We start from the raw sequence: 24,189 nt of genomic DNA, 5'->3' as shown, positions 1-24,189 counted from the left end.
CCATTGTATTGCCCCAAACAAGAAGACAGTTTCATGCGAGGGCGTCAAATTTAGCACGCGTGCTAAATTGAGACTGTACTCCATAGTTTCCGCGAATGTCCAGCTTACGCCAACGAACGTGTGCACTATGAACAACGCATGCAGCCTGTCACCTAAGTGCCGCTCACAGTGGACTCTATATTAAGTCCTTTAGGCTGCTACAGACCGCAGCGTCGTGAAATGATATTCTTGTTTGCCTATTTAGATGCTATTGGTATGTTAAACAAACTCTAAAGTACCCACAAACTTGATCATCCCGTTATACCAGCACACTACTGGACTTCGGTCTTATCCAAATATCCATTCATCCATATTCAAAGACAGCACTCTTTCCTAACCCTTCTTCCATCTTTACTCCCTAATCCCCCTATACGCCATGCATAGTAGCATGGTAGCGAACATTAACGCCGGCTAAAATCTCTGTTTTCATGAAAGAGTCTTCTCTCGCTCTTCTAGCACGCGTGCAAAATGAAAATACTGCGAACCATCGCTCACAAAAAGGTTTTCGCTAATTATACTTGATTAAGCACGCGTGTGTAAATTGAAAGTCCTGTGAACCAGCTAGCATGCGACATAACCGCAGCTAGGCCCGCATATGGCTTAAAATTCAGCGAGCCTGTTTGCAGCGCTGCCCATGTCGACTGACGTACGTGACCTTCTCCAATCCTGTTATTTATTTTATTAGCTCCCAAACCCAGATAAGTGGCGCGAACACCATCTTCATCACCCGCCGCGGTGGTTCAGTGGTTAAGACGCTTGGCTTCTTATTCGGAGTACCCGGGTTCAAACCCAACCGCGGTGGCCGCGTTTTGATGGAGGCCAAACGCAAATCCGTCCGTGTGCTGTGCGATGTCTGTGCACGTTAAAGATCCCCAGGCGGTCAAAATTATCCCGGAGCCCTCCACTACGGTACTTTTTTCTCTCTTCTTTCAATCCAACCTAACCTTCGTCTCTTCCCTCATAGAGTGGCTTAGATGTTCAAGGAGATGTGTGACAGATACTTCGCTTTTCCTATAAACCAATTGATTAATTGACGAGATCGATTGGTACGGGATCGATTTTTGTCGACGAAGAAACCAGCCGCTCGCTGCTACACACACACACACACACACACACACACACACACACACACACACACACACACACACACACACACACACACACACACACACACACACACACACACACACACACACACACACACACACACACACACACACACACACACACACACACACACACACACACACACACACACACACACACACACACACACACACACACACACACACACACACACACACACACACACACACACACACACACACACACACACACACACACACACACACACACACACACACACACACACACACACACACACACACACACACACACACACACACACACACACACACACACACACACACACACACACACACACACACACACACACACACACACACACACACACACACACACACACACACACACACACACACACACACACACATATATATATATATATATGAAGGAAAGAAGCCAACAGTCGGCGAGGCCAAGGAAAGCATTGGGGATTGTACTTTGTCTTTTTTCTTTAATTTTTACTTGGATAATCACAGAAAGTAGTAATGTAATCTGTTTAGGGGAAAGATAATTAAACACAAAGTAAAAGAAAAAACAACGTGTCGATGGTGGGAACCGAACCCACGACCTCCGAATATCGCGTCCGGTGCTCTTCCAACTGAGCTACATCGGCCGCTGTCCCCACTGCTACTTTCTTGGGCCAGCCTCACGTAGAACGTGATCAAGAGCGAGGGTGAAAGCTGCGCTAGAACCCTCTTACGCTACCTATGGCTTCAAGACTGCCAGAACCGAGACCCCCGTAAGCTACAAGCAGATAAATGAAGGGGAAATGAGGGTGCTCGTTATAATACATGAAGGAAAGAAGTCAACAGTCGGCGAGGCCAAGGAAAGCATTGGGGATTGTACTTTATGCCCTTTTTTTAATTTTTACTTGTATAATCACAGAAATTAGTAATGTAATCTGTTTAGGGGAAAGATAATTAAACACAAAGTAGAAGAAAAAACAACGTGCCGATGGTGGGAACCGAACCCACGACCTCCGAATATCGCGTCCGGTGCTCTTCCAACTGAGCTACATCGGCCGCTGTCCCCCCTGCTACTTTCTTGGGTATTGTCTGTATACGAACCTTGAGAGTGTTCACCAGCGCCACCCTCAACCATAGCGGCGGACTTGGAACGTCCTGTGATACAGCCAGCGTCACGTAGTACGTGATCAAGAGCGAGGGTGAAAGCTGTGCTAGAACCCTCTTACGCTACCTATGGCTTCAAGACTGCCAGAACCGAGACCCCCTTCATGTATTATAACGAGCACCCTCATTTCCCCTTCATTTATCTGCTTATATATATATCCAGCACCCGTATGGAGAGAGGGTGTTTTTATATATCTACTCGATGGTCGTGAACGAGCAAGCGCGTGACACATTGGCGACTTAGAGTCTACTTAAGAGTCTCCCGGCGGGTTGTTTGGGAGCATGCATTGCTTTTTTTCTTACTACGGTTGGTTTGGCTGGCATGTATGGTGTTGGTGTGAAGCGGCGGAGGGAGCCATATGAAGTCTGCTTCTCCAAAACCCGCTGAACATTCGATCGAAAAGCAGGAGGGCGAGTTAAAATATTGGATTCCTTGGCACTGCTCTTCGTAAAAGTAAAATACGAGTAAGCGAGCAAAATGCAGTGCCGAGAGCTTTACATACCAGCGAAGGAGAACGCGGGCAGCGATCTCTTCGTCAGGAAGCGGTCGACGTATAATCTTGCTGGCTGCGCGTTTGTACCTTCACCGATTATGCAAAAAAAAAAAAAAATTCTAAGGGGCATTTTGGCCCACTAAACTGCGATGAGGCGAAGGTCTCTATTGCGCGATGCACCCGAAACCCTCCACTGCGGCACCTCCTTCTCTCTTTTTCACTCCCATCTTTCTCCATTTCCTTACGGCTCGGTTAAGGTGTCCGCGGATAATTGTGATAGATACTGCGCCTTTCTTTCCTGTACCAATTTGAAACGCCGCTGATGCCTGCTGTGCTGCGTCCGCTTCTGTATGCTGTGTGTGTATGCTGAGTTCGAGGAAGCGCCAAATCAAAGGCGCCGCGCGACCGCTTGTATCGGACGCCCGGCGAGGTCGGCTTCGTAATGCGTGAATCACCTGGTGACACCATGACCGGATGTGACGTCACCATGAAGTCAGTTTCGATTATTAGACGTGGCCGGATTTGACATTATGATGACGTCACCTCCGGTCATGACGTCACCAGGGGATGACGTTATAGCCACAGTCATCTCTGTCATTATCATCACTTATCATAGCCTTCTGTCACTATCTACCACTAACTAGCAGCGGCGACCTCAATGGCAACCGCGCTGGCATGACGCTAGACAAGGAGAACTAAGATTCTCACGTGCCCGGCGTGGCTAAGTCAGTATGATCGACAGCTATAGTGTGACCGAACGTGAGCCAGTAAAGGATTTCGCCTTAAAATAATTCGTTGACGCAGCGCTGTTAGGTGGGCATTTCATAGCATTTGTTATTACGAGTGCCTCGGTTTGTCGCAGTAGCCTTGACCTTTGACCTCGAACCCTTTCTCTTACAGCGCGGCTAGGTGCCCACCGAGAACTGTGACAGATACTGCACCTTTCCTATATGCAAATTTACAAAATTAAATGTAAGTGTCCACCGAAAAGTGATTCAGATACTGCGCTTTCCTTTCCCCCAAAAACAAATTTCGGCAAAATATATATACATAAAAATTACGGAATGAAAATATGGTGTTAAAGGCACTATCATGTCTACTCTTATGGCGAGGCTTTAGCGTCCCCTTGATTCAAAGCGTATAAAACTTTGCATAACCATACAAAAGCATGCTTAACAGAGCTGCCGCTCGTATAACGATATATGTTCAAGCAATGCTTAAATCGCCACCTTTTTTTTTTTCATCTGTTTTTTACTCTACTATATAAGCGAGGGCCCTAAAGGTCATCACAGGCAGTGACAGTGGTTCGTGATCACTAACACGTCGAATGCTTTAAGTATAGTACAGAGAAACTAAACGCAAACAAATATTCCAAGAGTCCAAATAAGCCAGTGTTTAGGGTGCGTCTGAGCCCAGCGCGAATGCTTCTTTTGGGGCACGACGCTATAGAAGATTGACTCGGTAACCGATCGACACGTCATTCATGTGTCCATTTCACCCCGTGTAATATTTGCACTGCGCTTTACCTCGCTTTCTCGTAGACTAGACACCCCGCGTGGTCGCCTACTGCGCCATCTACTGAGCTGCACAAACGCAGCTGTAAGGCCTAGCCTCATCCTCTTTGGTAAAATGTCACTGTAAGCATGTAAACGTGCTCGTCTAATAAACGTCTAGTGTTCCATTGTTCGCTACTCAATTGCTCGGCTGCCTCACTTCCTCGACTGGAAATCAAGAGAACACAACACCCGCAAACAGACGTCGAGGGCGGCTCGAATCCGTCATTGGGAAGTCGTTCGAAACTCTTCTGACGTACTGGCAGACAAAGCGCTCCTTCGGCAACACCCACGTATTGTGTCGTACCACGAGGCACCTGGCCAGCCTACCGTCATCACCTGTCATCCTTCCCGCGCACATCGGACTTCGAAAATATATCTGAATGCGCACCTCCCGGGGATATAAACCAGCGAAAATACACTGGGAGAGATATGTAGCCACGACGTGGATGCTTCGTCACCGACGTTTTATGCATTTTTTCGTTCATGACCTGCACTTGCAAAACTATCCTCCCAGCCCTCGTCTCCGCTTCTCTTCCAGCGTTATTTTAGAAATTCGAGTGCTCCTTGCTGCAAAAACTGTCTGCTACGCACATCTAAATAATTGCGGCTTACAACAATTCCTAAGCGAGGAAGACCGAATGACATTGATTGCAAGTTTCCAGAAACAGAGACGAAAATCCATTTATTGACCTTGCCGCCTGTTTTCGCTAGGACCTGCAGAATGTCACTCGTAGCTTGAGCTTGGTGTTGTTAGATGCGGCTCGAGACCCCATCAGTAGCGTTGGCCTGCGGCTCCGTGGCTCGGCGGAAGACATCAGCGGTCCCGGCTAAGACGAGGCGTCTACTAACAAAAACGACGTTTAATTCAGCATCACGTAGGAACGGCAGAGAAGCAGGTCCGGAGAGACAACTGACACGCTCACAAAGCAGGTGTCCGGCGTCGTCTCAGCGACGTCTCTGAAGTCTCTCTCGCAGCGGAAACAGTCGCTGCTTTTTGTACGCTATTCAGTTCAGATGGAACGGGAGAAGAAATCATGTCAGAGCAAACTCTGATGACTCAGTCGCGGTGACGCGACAAAAACTCTGCCACCTCCTGTTGACGGGCGAGGACGACGTTCTCTCCCTCGAGCGCCGGGCTTGGCCAGCGTTTGCACGCACACGTACGAACAGACATGACGGCACGTGTAGTTCCAACACGTCGAAGCATGCTCGCGGGAGGAAGCGTTGGGCAGCCGATTGCACGGCGCTAAAATGGCCGAAATGCTCGCTGCTTTGACTGCTGCTGCGCTGCGGCCGCGTCGGCTGTTGCACATGACGGTGGCGAATCGTAGCAGACTGCCCCGCCGGGAGAGGGAGATCCCGAAGGGCAGGGGACTGCATCCGCTGTCCAGAGGGATTGTTGTGATGATGCTGCTACCCGGGGTCGTCCGACTCTGCTTCTCTTCAGCCCAGTCAGCCAGAAGACTTTATTCGCACGTCCTGGTTCCTAAAGCGTTCTGCAAAATTGCGTCCAAAGAGTTTTTCGTTGTACCCACAAGCGTTACAACTACGCTGAAAACTCAGCCGATCAGCCAGCAAGCACGACACAAGCTCCACTAAGGTATGCCAGACTCTTTCCCTCTTATACATCCCTATATCTTAAGGGGTAGCTCAGCAGCACTTGTAACACGTCCACAAATTCGAAAATTGCACTACATCACTTTCAAACACTAGACAAAGATAATGCAATATGCTGAAAATCCTGTGTCAGGAAGAAAAACGCGAAGTGACAACTTTAATTGAGGCTTGTATTGAAGCTCCGGCTGTCCGTTTCCCAGAACGTCCTTACCCTCCTGTTTCTGTGTGAAGAAACACACAAGCACAAGTCACTCGCTTTGCTGAACGGCCTTATCCCTCTCCTTACGTTTTGAGCACCAGTCGCGCTTTTTCTGAGCACGGGCGCAGTTCTGCAGTTGGGATAGTCGTTTTTTCTTTCGTGATAGCTTCAGCTTCCTTACCTGACCATGTCAGCATTCTTGCTCACGCCTGCCTTTCCGCTTTTTTTTTCGGCGGCAGGACTTGAATGCCAGCTTTCTGCTTTCTTTTGGTGCCAGCTCTGACAAGCTAGCGGTAACCGGGGCGGTAACCGGGGCGATTATGGCACCGGCGTCGTCAAAGTGCGGCGTCACGTCTGCATCGCGGCCAGCAGCGCATGACTCACTTTCAATCAAGTCCGAACAACCGCTCATGCCAGCCCACAAGCTAGGCATTTCTTTTGGCGGCTCGCCACTAAGTTTGCCCTGGTCCTCCGGTGTGCCGCATCGCTCAGCGCTAACCGGCGCATGATCATCAAGTTCTTTCGACAGCTGGGGCGCTTCGTATTGCGTGAGGGCCAGGTGTGCCACGTCCTCGTTCGCGCTGGGGTTGTTGCTTTCGCGGATACAATCCGGTCGTGGTTTCAGGGCACAAACGATGCTGACTCTGCTCTGGTCGCGCGCTGTCGCCTTCGCAAGTGCGGCTCTCTACAGCGGACGCGCACTACTCGTGGGTCTGCCCTGGCTGATCACATCTCGTGGGCTGCGCAGTTTCCCTGATCGGCACTTCGTTTTTCTGCGCGCCCTGCCCTACGACGAAGCTGATTTCGGAAACCGAAATTGTGTTGTCTCCTAGCTCGTTTTCATCTCCGCCACGCTCTACACAAGCTTATGCTTTTGACTCGAGAGACGGTTCAGTTACTGCCAGTTCCCCACTCTCATTTGATGGAACTTGCAAGGGTGGAAGAACGGGCTAGTTGGTAAATCATCTTGGAAAGCAAAATGTCGTTGTGTTGTCGTTCCCTTCCTGTGTCTGTGTTTTGAAGTGCGCTATTTTGCTCCAAGATTATTTGATGGTACCGGATCAGCTACAGCTACTTGGGTCGGTGTGCAGTTCACCTCGCTGGACGGCGTCCCTGCGGATTTCTCGCCGATGGAGCCGGCGCTAACCGTCTCAGCTGCCAGTGGCTCGACCAAGGTAACCCGATACTCTTCTGTTTGAGGCTCGGTCGGTTCGCTGCTGCGGTCACGTTGCTCGGCCGCTTCCCCAAGCTGTAGTTCACTATCTGGTACATTTGCCTTTTCAGGCTCACCTGTGTCTACAGCGTACGTGGTCTCAATCTCAGCGTGCTGTACATCCGACCCTTTCTCATCGCTTGACAACATCTCCGGAAATACCGCCTTTGCAGCAAGATCCCGAGCTCTAGATTTGGTTAAGGCTAGTACGCTACCCTCTCCAAACACCAGCCCCTTTTCGCGCAGGAGGTGATTGGACTTTGAAAATAGGTACGGGTACTGAGGAGGAAGCACAGAAGCACCGCAGCTTCTGTCTCAAGTGCACCGAACGGCCCCTCAATAAGCACTTTGGCTATGGGCAAACGCACGCTGTGAGCTTCCACGGCTTGTTTGATCCACGCGCACTCACCCGTGAACATATCTGGTTCTATGTAAGAGGAGTGAACCACATCCATGGTAGCCGCAGAATCACGAAGCACTCGACACTCTTTCCCGTTCACGAGGAGGTCTCGAGTGTACGGTTCGAGAAGTTTCATGTTCTCGTCAGTGCTGCATAAAGCCAAAAGCACTACCTTTGTTTTTGTTTCTGGACACTGCGCCGAAAAGTGACCAGACTTCTGGCACGTATAACAGATGCGCGATTGCCTTGCTTCGAACTTCTTTTTGTGTTCGGGTTCGGCTACCACCACCTCTTTATATTCGGCCGGACTGCTTTCATTCGCATTCGCACCTCGGCTTAAGGGCGTGAACTTCGGAAGCCTCTCAGACTTCGAGCCGAAATCCCTTTTTGACCGTCCTTAGCTGCACGAGCCCGACGTGTCACAAACTCTTCAGCTAGCTCGGCGGCTCTATCCACCGTACTAACGACTGGCCTATCCAAGACCCAGTACCGCACGTTCTCGGGTAACCGACTGTAAAACTGTTCCAGCCAGAAACGATGCACAACGTTATCGTAGTCTCCATACGTTTTTCTTGCTTGAGCCACTCATACATGTTTGACATGAGCTTGTAGGCAAACTCTGTATACGACTCACTTTTGCTTTTCTCATACTCCCGAAACATCCGACGGAATGCTTCTGCTGACAGCCTGTACTTTTTTAGCAGACTCGATTTCACTTTGTCGTAATCCTCTGCTTCCTCTTTTTTCAAGCGAGCGATTACGTCTGCCGCCTCTCTGGGTAACAAAGTGAGCAAGCGCTGTGGCCACGCTTCCCGAGAAAACCCTTGCTTCTCACACGTTCGCTCGACGTAAAAGGGACACTGCAGCGGTTTTCAAATGTACCAATACTATAGGCTTTTGAAGTAGATTATTCGTTGATCATGCCTGTGAAGTTTTTTTTTCGATTATACATAAAACACCTGCGCAATCGTCGACTAAAAGCGCGCAATTCAAATTTCCCGCGCCCCGCGCGACAGCTACAGAGGAGGAAAGCGGAGGGAGAAACCTCGCTTCTCCGTCCGTCGTGACGTCACCGTTAGGAGCCGGAGGCATTCAGAGCCAACGGAGGGGGTTTTCGGCGCGCGCTGTTCGTCGTTTTGCGTACGTTGCGGACGTACAAAACACGTCAACTTAGTGTTGTGCACCTGATACAACACAGCTCTGCATGTGTTCGGATGCACGAACAGCTGTGGACGCGACGATGTGATCTTCCATTGTATTAAAAGCGCGCGGCGCAATGTGGTGTTGCTGAGAAGAGAGATAAATTCAAGCCGACCAAAGGAAACATTCTACTCGAAGCATTGTCGTAACTGTGACCACATGAAGTTTGTTTCTAATGCGATTTCTACAGGGCTTTGACAAAAAGGCATGGCTGAACCATGACACGGTTCCATCTGTTTCCTTGTACTAAACAGTCGGGGCAGTCATCTGCGATCCGTTCATGGACTGCTATCTCATGATGGGACGATCAGACAGCATCGGCGCATAATTGTATTCGCGTGTCTCTTTTATTTTTTTTTTTTATTTTTGCGCAAAAGCTTTGCGCAACGGCTTCTGTGCTAAAAATGGACAACGCATCAGTAGCACGCGCTGGTGATTTTTGCGAACTAGCAGATGATTAAGAAGAGTCCAATGTTGCGTCTAGTGTTACGTTTCTCCGCCGACAAGTGGGACAGCTGACGCGGCCACCGCATAGCAACAGGCAGAACCGCGAGCGGATCGGCCATTTCGACGCCGTTCATCGGCCGCGCAACGCTTCCTCCCGCGGGCAAGTCTCGACGTGATCCTGCCACGCGCCAAATGTGTGTGCGTGAGTGTGTGTGCAAACGCCGGCCAAGCCCGGAGCTCGGGGGAGAGTGCGCCGCCCTCGCCCGTCTGCAGGAGGTGGAGGAGATGCGGTTGGACCACCTGCGATTGAGTCATCCCATCTTGCTCAGACTTGCCGGGCTCTCCATTTCCTGTGAGGGCTTTCCCTTTCCCTATGGACTGGCAAGCCTATAAAAAGCAGCGGCCGACTCCGCTGAGACAGAGACCAGAGACTACATTGACGCGCCGTTGGCACGATGCTAGACACCAGCTGTGTGAGAGTGTCTGTAATCTCTCCGGGTCAGCTTCACTGCCCGTTTCTTTATGATGTTGCAGTAAAGGTTGTTTCGTTAGAAGACGCCTCGTCTTTGCTGGGACCGTTGATGCCGTCCGCCGTCCACGGAGCCGCCAGGCCAACGCTACCGAGGGGCGCGCGACCCACATGTAATAACTGGTGAACAGCGGTGGGATACTGAGGCGCACGCGACCCAAACCTAATAACTGGTAGGCAGCGGTGGAACGACGACGACCAAGCCGTAACCGTAGTCGGAGGGGCGAACCAGGCGATACCGTCGTCCGACAACTGGTGAACACCGGAGGGACGAGGACGACCAAGCAGTGACCGTGGTTGGTGAAACGAGCCAGGCCTGACCGAGGTGCAACATCTGGTGGGAAGAGCGGAGATGTCCCAGGCGTGACCCGTGAAACAAGCAGCTCAGCGGAAAGCCGGGATCAGTGCAACGAGCCCTGTGTGATGACTGGTTGCCTGCAGCGAAACGACTGCGTTGGATTCTTGGCTGCGAGGTTTGGTGAGTGCGGGACTTTCTTCTACTGAGTTTTGCCAGGCTTTTGTTAAGTAGAGAACAGAGCTGGTAATTGTGTTGTCGTTGTTGCTGGGTTAATTGCAGCAAGGCAATAGTGGGCAGTAGAGAAGGCAGCACTCGGAACAGCCATGGGTTTGGATTTGAAGTCGTTGCGCAAACCGAAATTGTTGGAGCTTGTGGAGGAGTTGGGTCTGGATTTGTCAGACAAACTCAGAAAACCAGAAGTGTTAAAGGCTATTCTTGCGTTGGAAGCTGAAGATGACGAGCTTTTGGAATGCCTTGAGATCATTGAAGTCGTAAGGAAAGGCTAGAGAAAGAGGAGCGCGAACGTGAACGTAGGGAACGTTACGAGAAAGAGGACGCCCGCGTAAGGAAACTGATGCAGCTGGAGATTTCAGCACATAGAATGAGCGTGGAAAGGATTAAAGCTTGCAATGCCATTCAGTGTAACGGTTCAATACCGCGAGATGGTCCGCCACCGTTCCTCATTGCCGAGGATGTGGCCGAGTATTTGGCAGACTTCGAGAATGTCTGCAGAAGTAAACGTTTCGAGCGAGATAGTTGGGCGCAGATGTTGGTAGCTCTTCTCTCCGCTGAAGCGCCGGAAGAAATCAAGCGATTGGTTGGCGACCGCTTGAAAAATTACGATGCACTAAAAGAGTCATTGCTGATACGATATCGGATAACGCCTCAGGATCTTCGGAAAATATATGAGAGCGAGAAACATTGTAACACGATGTACTTTTATTTGGCGTATCAGTTGACAGCCGCTGTAAGCGAATGGCTAGACAGTGTGGAAGTTTCGGAGCAAATCGAACTTGCACCGGAGTGTGAGAAACAGCTTGGGGAAGCGGCCGAGCAACGTGACTGCAGTAGTGAGCCGACCGATCCTCGAACAGAAGAGCATCGTGTTACCTTGGTCGAGCCACTAGCTGAGACGGTTAGCACAGGCTTAATCGGCGAGAAGTCCGAAGTGACGCCGTTAAGCGAGGTGAACTGCACGCCGACCCAAGTAGCTGTAGGAGATACAGTTCCATCATATGAGTGTGGAGAATTGGTAGTAACTGACCCGCCTCTCGAGTTAAAAGCAGAAGCTTGTGTAGAGCGTGGCGGAGAAGGAAGCCAGCTTGGAGATGAAAAAATTGCGGTCTCCGAAATCAGCTGCGGGATTTCTTTGTAGTGAATCAATGTAATGCTTATTGTGAATCGTTGAGTCGTGTAAGTATTCATTGTTTAGTTACTGTTTGCCCTGTCGTCTTGAATAAACATGTGTTCTCCTTCAGTCTACGAGCCTCACCTGCGTTACTCCGGGGCTCCGTCCCGCGTTTCACATAACATTCTTGACTACGGTGCACGCTTCTTGTGGGGAACCCGCTGCCTGCCGTAGCGCCTTGAATGAACTCGCTCCAACTGCGAACTGCTCGAATCGCCGAACTGCAACTTTATGACCTCTCCGTTGCGTTTTATACCCTCAGCGTTTTATACCCAAGTGCAAGATCATTTTCAGACATCTTAATACATCATGTAGCCATCTTTAATGCACTCACTTTTTAAGCTACGTCCTGTGGGATTTCAAAGACAGATTATGCGTCTACAAAACGCTTCATCGCTAAATAAATAGAGGAATACTGAACGCTATATAGTGTCTCGCAAAGATAAAATAAGCCATCTTATAAACGCCCCAGATGGCATCTGAAACAGTTATTAAACGTTTATACCATGTCCTAACAAGTTACCTTGTAGACCACCTGCGATGGATTTCTAGACCTCGTTGAGCTCGCTATCTAGTCAACGCACTTTTAAGCTACACAACGTCTTGTAAACTTTAAGACGCCTTCTCAAAGACGCATTTCATACTGTCTACAAAAAGTCTTCACTGACCATCAACTTGTCTACAGGACAGCTATGTCCTATAGAGAAGTTGATGGTCCAAAATAAAATAAAAATATAATATGCCGTCTCCAAAATAAAATATGGCGTCTAGACTGTCCAAGGTTTAATCTTTGGAATGCACGTTGATGCGGTCGGGTTCGCGTGCCAAGACTTCTGGGTAGCGTGATCAGGCGGACAAGACATCGGACTGGGAGCAGCAGGTCGAGTTTCAAAAAAGTTTTGTGTGCCCTTTTACATGTCGACTCAGGAAGAGGAACTCAGACGAGAGGAGCTGAGCTGAGCTGTTCGTGGATACAGTTCGACGCATTAATATAGCGTCATCAATTTCAAGTTCTCTAGCTGGGGAAACGAAATTAAATTGGCCCAGTCCAATCAGCGGGCACGCGCAGTACTTCATGCCCGGCTGGAACCTCCTCGCAGCTCTTCCGATGAGTGGTGAGGGTCAGAACCACTAGCACCACTAGCGGCGAAGTCGATGTTGTGCTGGGAATCGGCTTTTTTCCGCTCTCGGCTCCCTCCGTCAAGAAGGTTGGTTGATGCTCTTTGTCAAGCAGAGATGAGCTCCTCGCTGGAGTCGTTTTCCCATCGCGGAATAAAGGCATGAGGAGGGTCGCTTCATCAATTCCGGCCCGGCAGGGTAACTGACCACCGCAGCACGTGGGAATGGAACGGCCGTCGTCATCGACGTCCTCGATGGCCGCCGCTCGCCGGCAACCGCTTCACTTCTGCCTTGGTCTGATGGAGGCGCGTGAACTTCGGCTGAGATCCCAGTCGTAATAACATGCATTCATGCATGTGCATGCAGGACATATAGTACGTGTGCTGTTTAACATAGAGCTCTACAGTCATATTCATGCAAGCACACAAATCAGCAAGGAGTACAAATCATGCACTTGTCTCACTCCCCTAGAAAGCCTTCGCTCATTCTAATTATAGTGCGATGTCAGTACACGTTAAAGAACCCCAGGTGGTCAAAATTTCTGGAGCCCTCCATTACGGCGTCCTTCGTTACCCAGAGTTGCTTTGGGACATTAAATCCTATAAACCAAAACAAACCAACCATGAAGTCGTTAAAAATTACATTGTATCAATACCTTGATGTTTCTGTAAGCACATGCTGTTGTCTGCCGATGCTGTTCTAAACAAATCTGGCTATGCGCGCTCATGACACATAGGGCCACGCCTCCCCCCTTGCCCCCACTTTTCTGCTACATTTCCGCGCGGTTAAGCGTACGCCTCAAAGGAATACAATTGAACGCTCTCTCCAAGCATAGATGAATCCGTCGTCTTCTGACGGTGCGAGAAGGCGTGCTTGCGCCCATGCGCCTCGTGCTGTCGACGGCGCGCCTCCGTCCGCAGCACCGCTTGGCGAAACTCTTCTAGCACACTAGATACTTTATTTGGACGTACGCAGCGACTTTGCGGGTAGCGAATGCGCAGAACGCCGCGTATCTCTCGTCGGCGCGTCTTGGCGATGCCTTGACAGCAGTGGCGTAGACCCCCCTTCCCTCGGCCACCAAGATTTTCTGAGCGCTGCGTTTCCCCTTTGTACCTCCATCTCTTGCTTTAATTTTTTTTTTTTTATACCGGCGGCGTATAACGTCAACATACCCTGGAAACTATTTTTTTTGGCCACGCCAGTGGTATACATGGCAGCCCGCAGCTGCTCGCCCGCTTGGGAACAAATACGAGTCGTCGATGCCTTGGGGGGTCTATACGCAAGAGCCTTTGCCAGAAACCGCGGGTACCGCGTCTTCTGATTGGTATTCGGAGGCACGGTGCGCGCCACTCATGGCGCGTACGCGGCGCCTTCATTCACGTCTTCCGACTTTCACGTAACAGGCACTTTAAGCCAAAGCATCGTCCCAGGCAGTGGTAGGAAAGCGCGATCACGTGACCGTACGAGAAGCAAACCAAGTTTGAGGAAGGAATTGCGGCGCGAGATGTGACGCGTCTTAAATTTTACAGTCACGCTTGTACAGGGTAAACGGAGCACGCTTTTTCGTTCAAATTACAATCCCACCTACTGTATTGGAGATAAGAAAACATTTCTTGTCTTGCAAAGGCGCACTGGCGTCTACTACCGGTTTGCATATACCACGGCTACCAGTTTCAATCACGCAACGCGCAAAAATTTTTAGGAACAAATGGCATGCTCCATTTAATTTTATCCGCACCGGTACACTGAACTTTGTGGGATGTGTGACTCGCCGCAGCACGTTGGTTGGTTGGTTGGTTCACAGGAAGGGAAAAGCACAGTATCTGTCACACTTGCTCTGTGGACACCTGAACCGCGCCGTAAGGGAAGGGAGGAAGGTGGGAGTGAAAGTGGAAAGAGAGAAAGGGGAGCCGTAGTGAAGGGCTACGGAGTAATTTCGACTACCTGGGGATCTTTAACGTGCGCTGACATCGCACAGCACACGGACGCCACTTCGTTTCGCCTCCATCGAAACGCAGCCGCCGTGGTCGGATTCGAACTCGGGAACTCCGGCACAGTAGTCGGGCGTCTTACCACTGCGCCACCCCGGCGGGGCCCGCAGCACGTCCGAAAACTATTTCTACCCCCTTTATATTTCAAATCAGCATCATGCAGAGAACCTCGCAGAAAGGGCTTGAGATTGTGGCACTTCGTTCACTTTGGTTTGCTGCCTTTTGAACATTACCTAATACAAGCCTCAAAATATTTCAGTTTGTTTATAGTTCAATTGCATCAATTATTTTCTGTGAACATCCCTCTGCCAATGCTAATGACCTCTCTTTTTTTACTGCTTCATTTTCAGTCGCCAAATACTCGCTGCGATTCCAAAATATTCGCTTCACTTCAGAAATATATTCATAAGAAGTAACTTATTTGCTTCACTTTGAATTTAGAATTAATTATTTGCACACGCCTACCAAATAACCAATTCCGTAAAAGCTCGTTCACTCGAACCTCGATAATTCGTACTACATACACTACTTGATTCGGTCAAGCTTCATAGAGGTTTGTGTACAAAAGAAATTCGGTCAAGCTTCATAGAGGTCTGTGTAAAAAAGAACTGTGGGGTTTAAGCGTGGCTTAAACCTAGTGATAGAACGAAAGTTGCAAGTGTTGCAGCGATAGCCTCTTTACCACAAGCTTTGCATAATTTTTATTTAATTTAGGTTTTGGGGAAAGTAGGGAGCCTTATACTTTTGAGTGGACGATACGGAATCGTGGACACCAACACCTAATCAGGTCAAGATCATGTTCTCACATTTTTTTTTATATTGTACATTCTTTTGTAAGAAAGGAAAGGTGCAGTATCTGTCTTTGACCTTCAAGGTTGTTCAAGGTGAAAACCTCCGTGACGCTTTTTTGGGGAAAGTAAGGAGCCTTATACTTTTTAGTGGAGGCCACGGAATCGTGGACACCTACACCTAACCAGGTCAAGATCATGGTTTCAGTTTTTCTTTCTTGTATATTGTACATTTGTTTATACGAAAGAAAAGGTGCCATATGTTTTTGAACTTCAAGGTTGTTCAAAATGACATCGCATAACTCAGGGCTGCCTCTTCGCTTTAGTTAGGTTTTGGGGAAAGGAATGCTCGGTATACATTCGGGTGAATACCACGAAATCGTGGACACCTACACTTTTTTCGCTAACTTGCCACAAGGCATACTATAGAAAGGCATGTAAATCGTTTTCTGCCAGAAACTGGAGAAGGCTTTTGTTACTCCTCCCTCGTCGTTGAAGTCCTACTTCCTGGAGAATCCGTGTCCTTGACGCCGTTCGTCCCTGCACAAGTCTACCACAGGTGGCCAACATCCACCTCTGCAGCCGGTATAGAACACTTCAGGCAGGTGGTCGGTCCTATATATGTCTTGAAAGTCTCATCGGCACGTGACCGAAGGGGTAAGGGCCGCCCCAGCCCTTATTCTTCTAAGGGATACCTCCTCCATTCTAGTTTAGTTATGAGGGAGGGGGTAAGTGCATGGCGGCTAAGTAGTCTCTACAGATGTGGGCTTCTGTTATGAACTCTATTTTATTTGTGGCCTTAATTCATACCATCGCGAATTGCATAAGGTTTCATTGCAAGATGTTCTGTTTCGGATTCATTATGTACGTTTAGTTATTCGTGGGTCGGGCTAGTAGCTGCTGTTCTGCCACCATTTTCTATAATCGATGCGTCTGTATGCAATACAGGTTCCTGGGAGTACATCGACCAAAGGGCGAGACGCCGGCTTACCTTTACGACGTAGATTAGTTGTTTTATTCGCCGTAATAGTTGTGGACTCCCATGGAGGAGGGTCAACCATTGTCGATGTTGCCTTGTCTCCGCATTGGTCATGGATGCCATGGGTATAACATATTTTCGATTCATATTTCTTGTTGCCTCTCGCTGTTCAGTGTGTTAAGCTGTGCATATTCCTGAAGAATAGAGATTGGGGTAAGTTTTGGTAAGGCCGTGATTATGTGCGTATTGTGTATTTATTTATTGTTTCCAACTCTGCCAACTGTCACCTCGTCAGTCTTTGGAAATGGGCCTGGTATAGTGTTCTGGGCTGGAGCACCGATTGTACAAGACGTCTTGCCATCTCCGCTCGGGCTGCTCTTCCCCTTGACGAAATACGTTTTGTGCGAGGAAGTCACAGCTACCTTTGAAGCGAAAAGCTTCACTAGGTTATGTAGCTTGACCGCACGAAGTATTGTAGTTCGAATTATCCTAGAATTGAAATTATCGAGGTTCGATTTAAAGAGCTTTCAGTGTGAAATCCTATAAACAAAAAAAAAAATTCTAAGTTGAAGATTTGTCATGATGGTGCAGTTTACTTCTGTAGTATGCTCTGGAGCATACTACAGTTAAAGTTATGGGGGAAAGAGAAAGATACAAGGTTCTCAATGCGGATTTTCAGAAAATAGCAAGGAGAGATAAGAATGCCTTCCTGAACATACAGTGCCAAGCAGTTGAAGACAACAGCCAATTAAGGAACACAAGAGCTCTGTATAAGACAATCAAAGATATCAAAGGAAGCTTCTGTGCTAAGCTGGGCGTGATAAAGGACAAACGAGGCAACGACCTCACTGAAGCCTCAGAGATAAAGAAGAGGTGGCAGGAATACACAGAAGAACAGTACAAGGACCCGAAAGTGCAAACCCAACATAAGACGGTTGTGATTACTGATCTCGAGCCGGGCATCCTAAGAGTGAAGTTGAATGGGCCTTAGCCAGTCTTGCTAAGAAGAAAGCCAGCGGAAGTGATGGCATTCCAGCTGAGTTGCTTCAAAACCTCAACCATGACGCTGTTAGCATTCTACATACATTATGTCAGAAGATTTGGACAACCCTGCAGTGGCCACAGGATTGGAGGAGGTCAGTTTACATCCCCATTCCAAAGAAAGGCAGTGCCAAAGATTGTTCCAACTACCGCACGATCGCACTTATTTCGCATGCTAGCAAGGTGATGTTGAAAATCCTCCAAGGTAGGCTGCAGCAGTATGTGGATCGGGAGCTTCCGGACGTGCAAGCTGGGTTTCGCAAGGGCAGAGGAACTAGAGACCAAATTGCCAACCTCCGCTGGATCATGGAAAAAGCAAGAGAGATTTAGAAACCCATCTACTTCTGCTTTATTGATTATGCGAAAGCGTTTGACTGCGTAGATCACAGCAGATTGTGGCAAGCTCTCCAAGAGATGGGAGTTCCAATTCACCTCATCTGTCTCCTCAGGAACCTGTATGAAGGACAAGAGGCCACAGTCAGAACTAGGCATGGTCTTACCGATTGGTTTCCGATTGATAAAGGAGTGAGGCAAGGCTGCATACTGTCGCCCTGCCTATTTAAACTATATGCAGAGTGCATCATGAGGAGGGCCGGTCTGGACGAGTCTTCATATGGAGTGAAGATTGCTGGAAAACGTATCAACAACCTTAGATATGCGGATGATACCACTTTAATGGCAGAAAGTGAAGTGGAACTCAAGAGACTTTTGATGCGCGTACAAGAAGAGAGTGAGAAGTTTGGGCTTAAACTGAACATCAAAAAGAGAAAGATCATGGCGTCTTGCCCTATCAAGTCCTGGAGCATCAATGGACAAGAAGTAGAAGCTGTGACAGATTTTCTTTTCTTGGGCTCCAAGATTACCTCGGAAGGAGACTGCAGCCATGAAATTAGGAGACGCCTGCTTCTGGGAAAGAGAGCAATGGTTAGCCTTGACAGCCTAGTAAAGAGCAGATACATTAGTCTGCCAACCAAGATCCGTATAACTCGTGCTATGGTCTTTCCAGTTGTGATGTATGGATGCGAGAGTTGGACTGTGAAAAAGGCTGACCGCCGAAGAATTGACGCGTTTGAATTGTGGTGCTGGCGAAGACTCTTGAGAGTTCCTTGGACTGCCAGAAGATCAAATCAGTCAATATTGTCGACCATAAACCCTGACTGCTCATTGGAGGGTCAAATTCTAAAGTTAAAACTCAGCTACTTTGGTCATCTGATGAGAAGAGAGGAGTCGCTGGAGAAAGATTTGATGTTGGGAAAGGTTGACGGTCGCCGGAGAAGGGGTAGGCAGCGAACGCGATGGTTAGATGGCATCCTCGAGGCACTGCAGATGAAGTTATGTGATGTTAAGAAGATAGTGAGAGACCGGAAAGCATGGCGTGAAATGGTCCATAGGGTCACGAAGAGTCGGACACGACTTAACGACTGAACTGAACTGATGCTCCGGAGACGTCTCAATTTGAGCATCGATGTTCAGCATCAGAACCCATGTATAAACATTCCTATTTGTACTCATCAGTAGAATTTGTCGTTTTGATCAAGTTTGAAAAATAAAATTCAATCATGGCGCAAGTCAATGCAATTTGTAAATGCGACCAACCACTACGGCCAGGGCTAAATATTCATGAAGAAAAGAAGTGGCTGGTGCAGTTGTACAAGACAAAAACTTAAGCAGCAAACTACATCGAGTTGTTAACTTCTGTGGAAACAGTATACCCTACGTGTGCTTAATCACAAAAAATGGGAGAAACATCACATAAGGCCTTCATTTAGTTTTCTTTAGTCAGGCAGCAGATCTAGCTGAAACAATTCAAGAGTAGACAAACTTGAAAAGAAAACAAAAACTCTTGAAGACAAAGAAAGAAATTTGTTTTTGAGCCAGTACAATGCAGAAGTACCACTTCCAGGCCGTTGCAAGTGAGAGCACAACACCCACGCGTGCTGGATGTAGGCCTTGGATCGTTAGTTCTAGCGGGCTGTCTTGGCTCGGGTCATATCCGTCCAAGTTTCTTCAGCCTCTCGAAGAAGCTTTCCAAAGCCCAAATGTTGCTCTTTACACCTTTCCTTGAGCTCTTCATATATTTGCAGGAGGCAGTAGGCATCCAAAGCTGCATACACAGTCTGCAATGGACGCAGCGGTCTATTCTCCCAATTCGAGCAGCGCTCACTCTTGTTCAGTGTGTTGAGCTGCGCATATTCCTGAAGAATAGAGATTGGGGTAAGCTTTGGTAAGGCCGTGATTATGTGCGTATTGCGTATTTATTTATTGTTTCCAACTCTGCCAACTGTCACCTCGTCAGTCTTTGGAAATGGGCCTGGTATAGTGTTCTGGGCTGGAGCACCGATTGTACAAGACGTCTTGCCATCTCCGCTCGGGCTGCTCTTCCTCTTGACGAAATACGTTTTGTGCGAGGAAGTCACAGCTACCTTTGAAGCGAAAAGCTTCACTAGGTTATGTAGCTTGACCGCACGAAGTATTGTAGTTCGAATTATCCTAAAATTGAAATTATTGAGGTTCGATTTAAAGAGCTGTCACTGTGAAATGCCATAAACAAAAAAAAATTCTAAGTAGAAGATTTGTCATGATGGTGCAGTTTACTACTGTAGTATGCTCTGGAGACGTCTCAATTTGAGCATCGATGTTCAGCATCAGAACCCATGTATAAACATTCCTATTTGTACTCATCAGTAGAATTTGTCGTTTTGATCAAGTTTGAAAAATAAAATTCAATCATGGCGCAAGTCAATGCAATTTGTAAATGCGACCAACCACTACGGCCAGGGCTAAATATTCATGAAGAAAAGAAGTGGCTGGTGCAGTTGTACAAGACAAAAACTTAAGCAGCAAACTACATCGAGTTGTGAACTTCTGTGGAAACAGTATACCCTACGTGTGCTTAATCACAAAAATAGGAGAAACATCACACAAGGCCTTCATTTAGTTTTCTTTAGTCAGGAAGCAGATCTGAAACAATTCAAGAGTAGACAAACTTGAAAAGAAAACAAAAACTCTTGAAGAAAAAGAAAGAAATTTGTTTTTGAGCCAGTACAATGCAGAAGTACCACTTCCAGGCCGTTGCAAGTGAGAGCACAACACCCACGCGTGCTAGATGTAGGCCTTAGATCGTTAGTTCTAGCGGGCTGTCTTGGCTCGCGTCATATCCGTCCAAGTTTCTTCAGCCTCTCGAAGAAGCTTTCCAAAGTCCAAATGTTGCTCTTTACACCTTTTCTTGAGCTCTTCATATATTTGCAGGAGGCAGTAGGCATCCAAAGCTGCATACACAGTCTGCGATGGACGCAGCGGTCTATTCTCCCAATTCGAGCAGCGCTCACTCTTGTTTAATGGTAGGCCCAGCGTCGAATATGTTAGTTCAGCCAATCCTTTACACTTCCGTCTTGGGTCCACTGGTTTAATAGCCCTTGGGTAGTCCTGTCTCAGCTTCTGCGCAAAGTTGCACAGGTCAACAACTCTGCTAACTTTAGCATTTGGTTGCTTGACTGTCTCTGCCACAAGACTGAGGTCTTCCGCAATGCCGTAACCCAACTTCAGAATTTTGTGCGATGACAGAATTTCAGAGAATAGCTTGTCCCAATCAGAGGATTGCAATTCCGCTACGAGTCTGAGCATATCCAAGATGAACACGCAGTCCCATACCGCCAGCTGGATTATGGCCAGCCTTGAGGGAATCAATCCAAATGCTGGCTTCCACTCTGCGTCGATACCAACAACACTGTAGTGCGTAATAACACTAATACAATGCTTGAAACCGGCAGATGAATTCACCATAGTCACATCTTGAAGGTCAAGCCTGAGCTCCAAGAACATGCCAGTAACGTCTGCAACATCAGTCAAGTTCCATAATGTAAGCAGTTCCTGCACTTTTTGTGGTTCACACTGATTTTTGTAGTCCAAAAGTTGCCTTGGCCAATGATCTTCTGGATAACCAAGCTTCAGTGCAAAGCTTAGAGCAGTTTCACGGTCATTATATGATACCAAGTATTTTAGAAGGTCATCCTACAATTTCATGAAACCGTGGACCACATCATAAATCCTCTCTTTCCAGCTTGCTTCCGAGTATTCTTTCGCATTCCGCTGATGGATAAGGTACTTCAAAGCCTTTTTGCTCCTACTGTAGTGAATATTAGGACAGAGCTCGACTGACAGTCTATGCTGCTTAAGTAGCCTAGATGCAGCCTTGGCAATTGTTTCGCCATTAAGCTTTCGTTTGCTTACCAGCTGGAGGTCCAGATTGTTCTTCAGCCTCTTAACACGGGACGGCTCAATGAACAAGAGGTCGAGGAACTTGAGTAGATCGATTTGAACTCGAGGCTCTCCTTCCAGGTACTTCTCCAGCAGCTCCATTTTGTCCAGGAGGTAGAGTGGCACAGCAATCTCTTCAATTTTGTAATATACTTGAAGGTTCAGCCATGCAACGATAGTGCCTGCCTGGTATAAAAGTTCTTTAATAGCAGGTTGTCTATGATGTCATTATAGTCATAGGGATTGTCTTTCAATTTGTACACTTGGCACACGATTTCCATCAAAGATATCTTTGCTTGCTTGACGACTACCGCCAAAGCACGGTGTTTCAATTCCTTGCAAAGTCGGGCATACAAAGCTGGACGTTCAGATATCCACTCCTGAAATTCCTTCATGATCGTAAAGCCTAGGGTGTTGAGATCATTCCAAAGAAATTCCCGCGCTGTATGCATCAACACAAGCGCACATTCAAAACAGTTGGAAGCTCTGTCAAAATAGATGTGCAGAAGCCTTACAAGATCGTCGGTCTTCTGGTTTCTTCCAGACTGCCAGGCCTTCTCCAGATGATTCATCCATGATGGGTCCATGGTAAAGTTGCCGCTGACACAACCGAACTGTCGGGTGGCATCAACAAAACCGCGTTGACGAGATGAAATGATAATGGAGGGCTTCAATGGAGCGTCCACGACAGCGCGTCAGCGAAATACGTATCATCGGCAGCGGCAGCTCACGAGCGACCGAAACTGCGGTTCGCATATGCTGCGCACACGTAGCCACGACTACTCGTCTGATTGGACGGCTCGAACAAGATTCAGCTCCGCTATTAAGGGAATCGCGAGATAGAAAACACTCACGAATGAGTTTTTTTTTTTTCAACTTGTTTTTAGTTTTTAAAAATTTTATTTTGTTTCATATTTTTTTTTATCTGTCTCCCGGGCGATTACTCATCCGTAAGCTCCGACACCGCTTGTTGTTGCGGCTATACGAAGAAGGAAAAGAAAATGCACGGGCCTGCTACTGGCTCTGTAGCTGATCCACCTCCACTGCCTCGTGCGGACAGAGGAGAAAATAGAGAAGAAAAAGAAGAAGAAGGGGAAAAAAAAGATGCGCGTCGCAACAGTCGTCGTCCGCCCCCGAAACGGTAGCGGGTGCAATGACAGCCTACAACAGGTACCACCGCAGCCTGGAATTTGATGTATCCCAATGCTCGTTCAGCGGAAGGCGCCCTTTGCGTTAGATACAATGCCAGGGGCTCTACCATTAAGGCCATGGCGAATTGCGTTTGACACACACGGACGATTTTCGCTTTCTATTTATTTATTTTTTATTTTGATACAGCGATACTTAGGATCAGCAAACATTGGCTTTGCATTCCGACCATTTTGACAACTTTCGAAGCGAAAGCTGCACTATGCCAGCTTTTCGAGCTGACGACCACGGAGGTTTTTACTTTTAAATGACCTTGAAAGATACTACTCCTTGTCTTTTTAAAAACCAACTTAAAATGGAAGCGAAAGCTTCACTACGTTAGGTATAGCAAGTCTTCTTCCGACACAAACTTGCCTTTCAAGTGACCTTGACCTAATTAAGTGTGAGTGTCCACAATTTCGTGGTGTTCACCCAAATGTATACTGTGCATTCCTTTCCCGAAAACCTAACATAAACAGAGTTGCCCCGCAGCAGTGGTACAGTGGTTAAAATGCCCGACTACTGTGCCGGAGTACCCGGGCTCCATCCCGACCGCCGGCGCTGCGTTTCGATGGAGGCAAAACTGAGGCGTTTGTTTGCCGTGCAATGTTAATTTGTTGTTGTGAGTGTAGGAAGATGGAAAATAGAATGCACGGGTCTACTACTGGTTCTGTGACTAAGCCACCTCTGGGCGTCATTCTGATGGAAGAGAAAATAAAGAAGAAAGAAAAAGAAGAGGGAGAAAGAAAGACGCGCGTCGCAACAGTTGTTGTCCAAATAAATTATGGCACATACCCACAAAGAACGATCGGCCAAGAATTGGGCAGCAAGGAAAGGTTTTGAAGTATACTTACATATATAAAAAAAAAGAGAGATTACGATTGAAGGGGTAGAGGAAAAGGAAGGAAAAGGTGAAATAAATGAAATATAAAATGGGAAGTTATAACACACACGGGAGATTGATACTGGGATTGTAGAACAAGTGCTGTTGAAAAATTTAGCAAGGCACACGATTTGACTCCAGGAAAAAAAATTTCCGTGGTCTTAAAAACAAACCTGCCGCCGTCCGCCACCGAAGCGGTGACGAGAGCAATGACGACCTACAACTGGTATAACAACCGGCAGCAGGTTAGCCCCAGCCGCAAGCGGC

At 47.9% G+C, this 24,189-nt stretch overlaps 1 protein-coding gene across 1 annotated transcript; it reads right to left on the bottom strand.

Moving 5' to 3' along the window:
- Positions 1 to 20,723: 20,723 nt before the first annotated feature.
- On the bottom strand, positions 20,724 to 22,438 carry LOC146204875 (exonuclease mut-7 homolog). The gene is made up of 3 exons (XM_084605440.1): positions 22,367 to 22,438; positions 21,825 to 22,037; positions 20,724 to 21,605 (listed from the first exon to the last, which is right to left on the bottom strand). Exons 1-3 carry the CDS (start codon positions 22,436 to 22,438, stop codon positions 20,724 to 20,726), a joined length of 1,167 nt encoding a protein of 388 aa, XP_084461566.1.
- Positions 22,439 to 24,189: the final 1,751 nt, after the last annotated feature.

The sequence above is a fragment of the Amblyomma maculatum genome, chromosome 1 (genome assembly GCF_055883805.1).
Source record: "Amblyomma maculatum isolate TAMU_Amacu chromosome 1, ASM5588380v1, whole genome shotgun sequence".
NCBI classification, from domain to species: domain Eukaryota; kingdom Metazoa; phylum Arthropoda; class Arachnida; order Ixodida; family Ixodidae; genus Amblyomma; species Amblyomma maculatum.
This window is presented reverse-complemented; position numbering and strand designations above follow the sequence as displayed.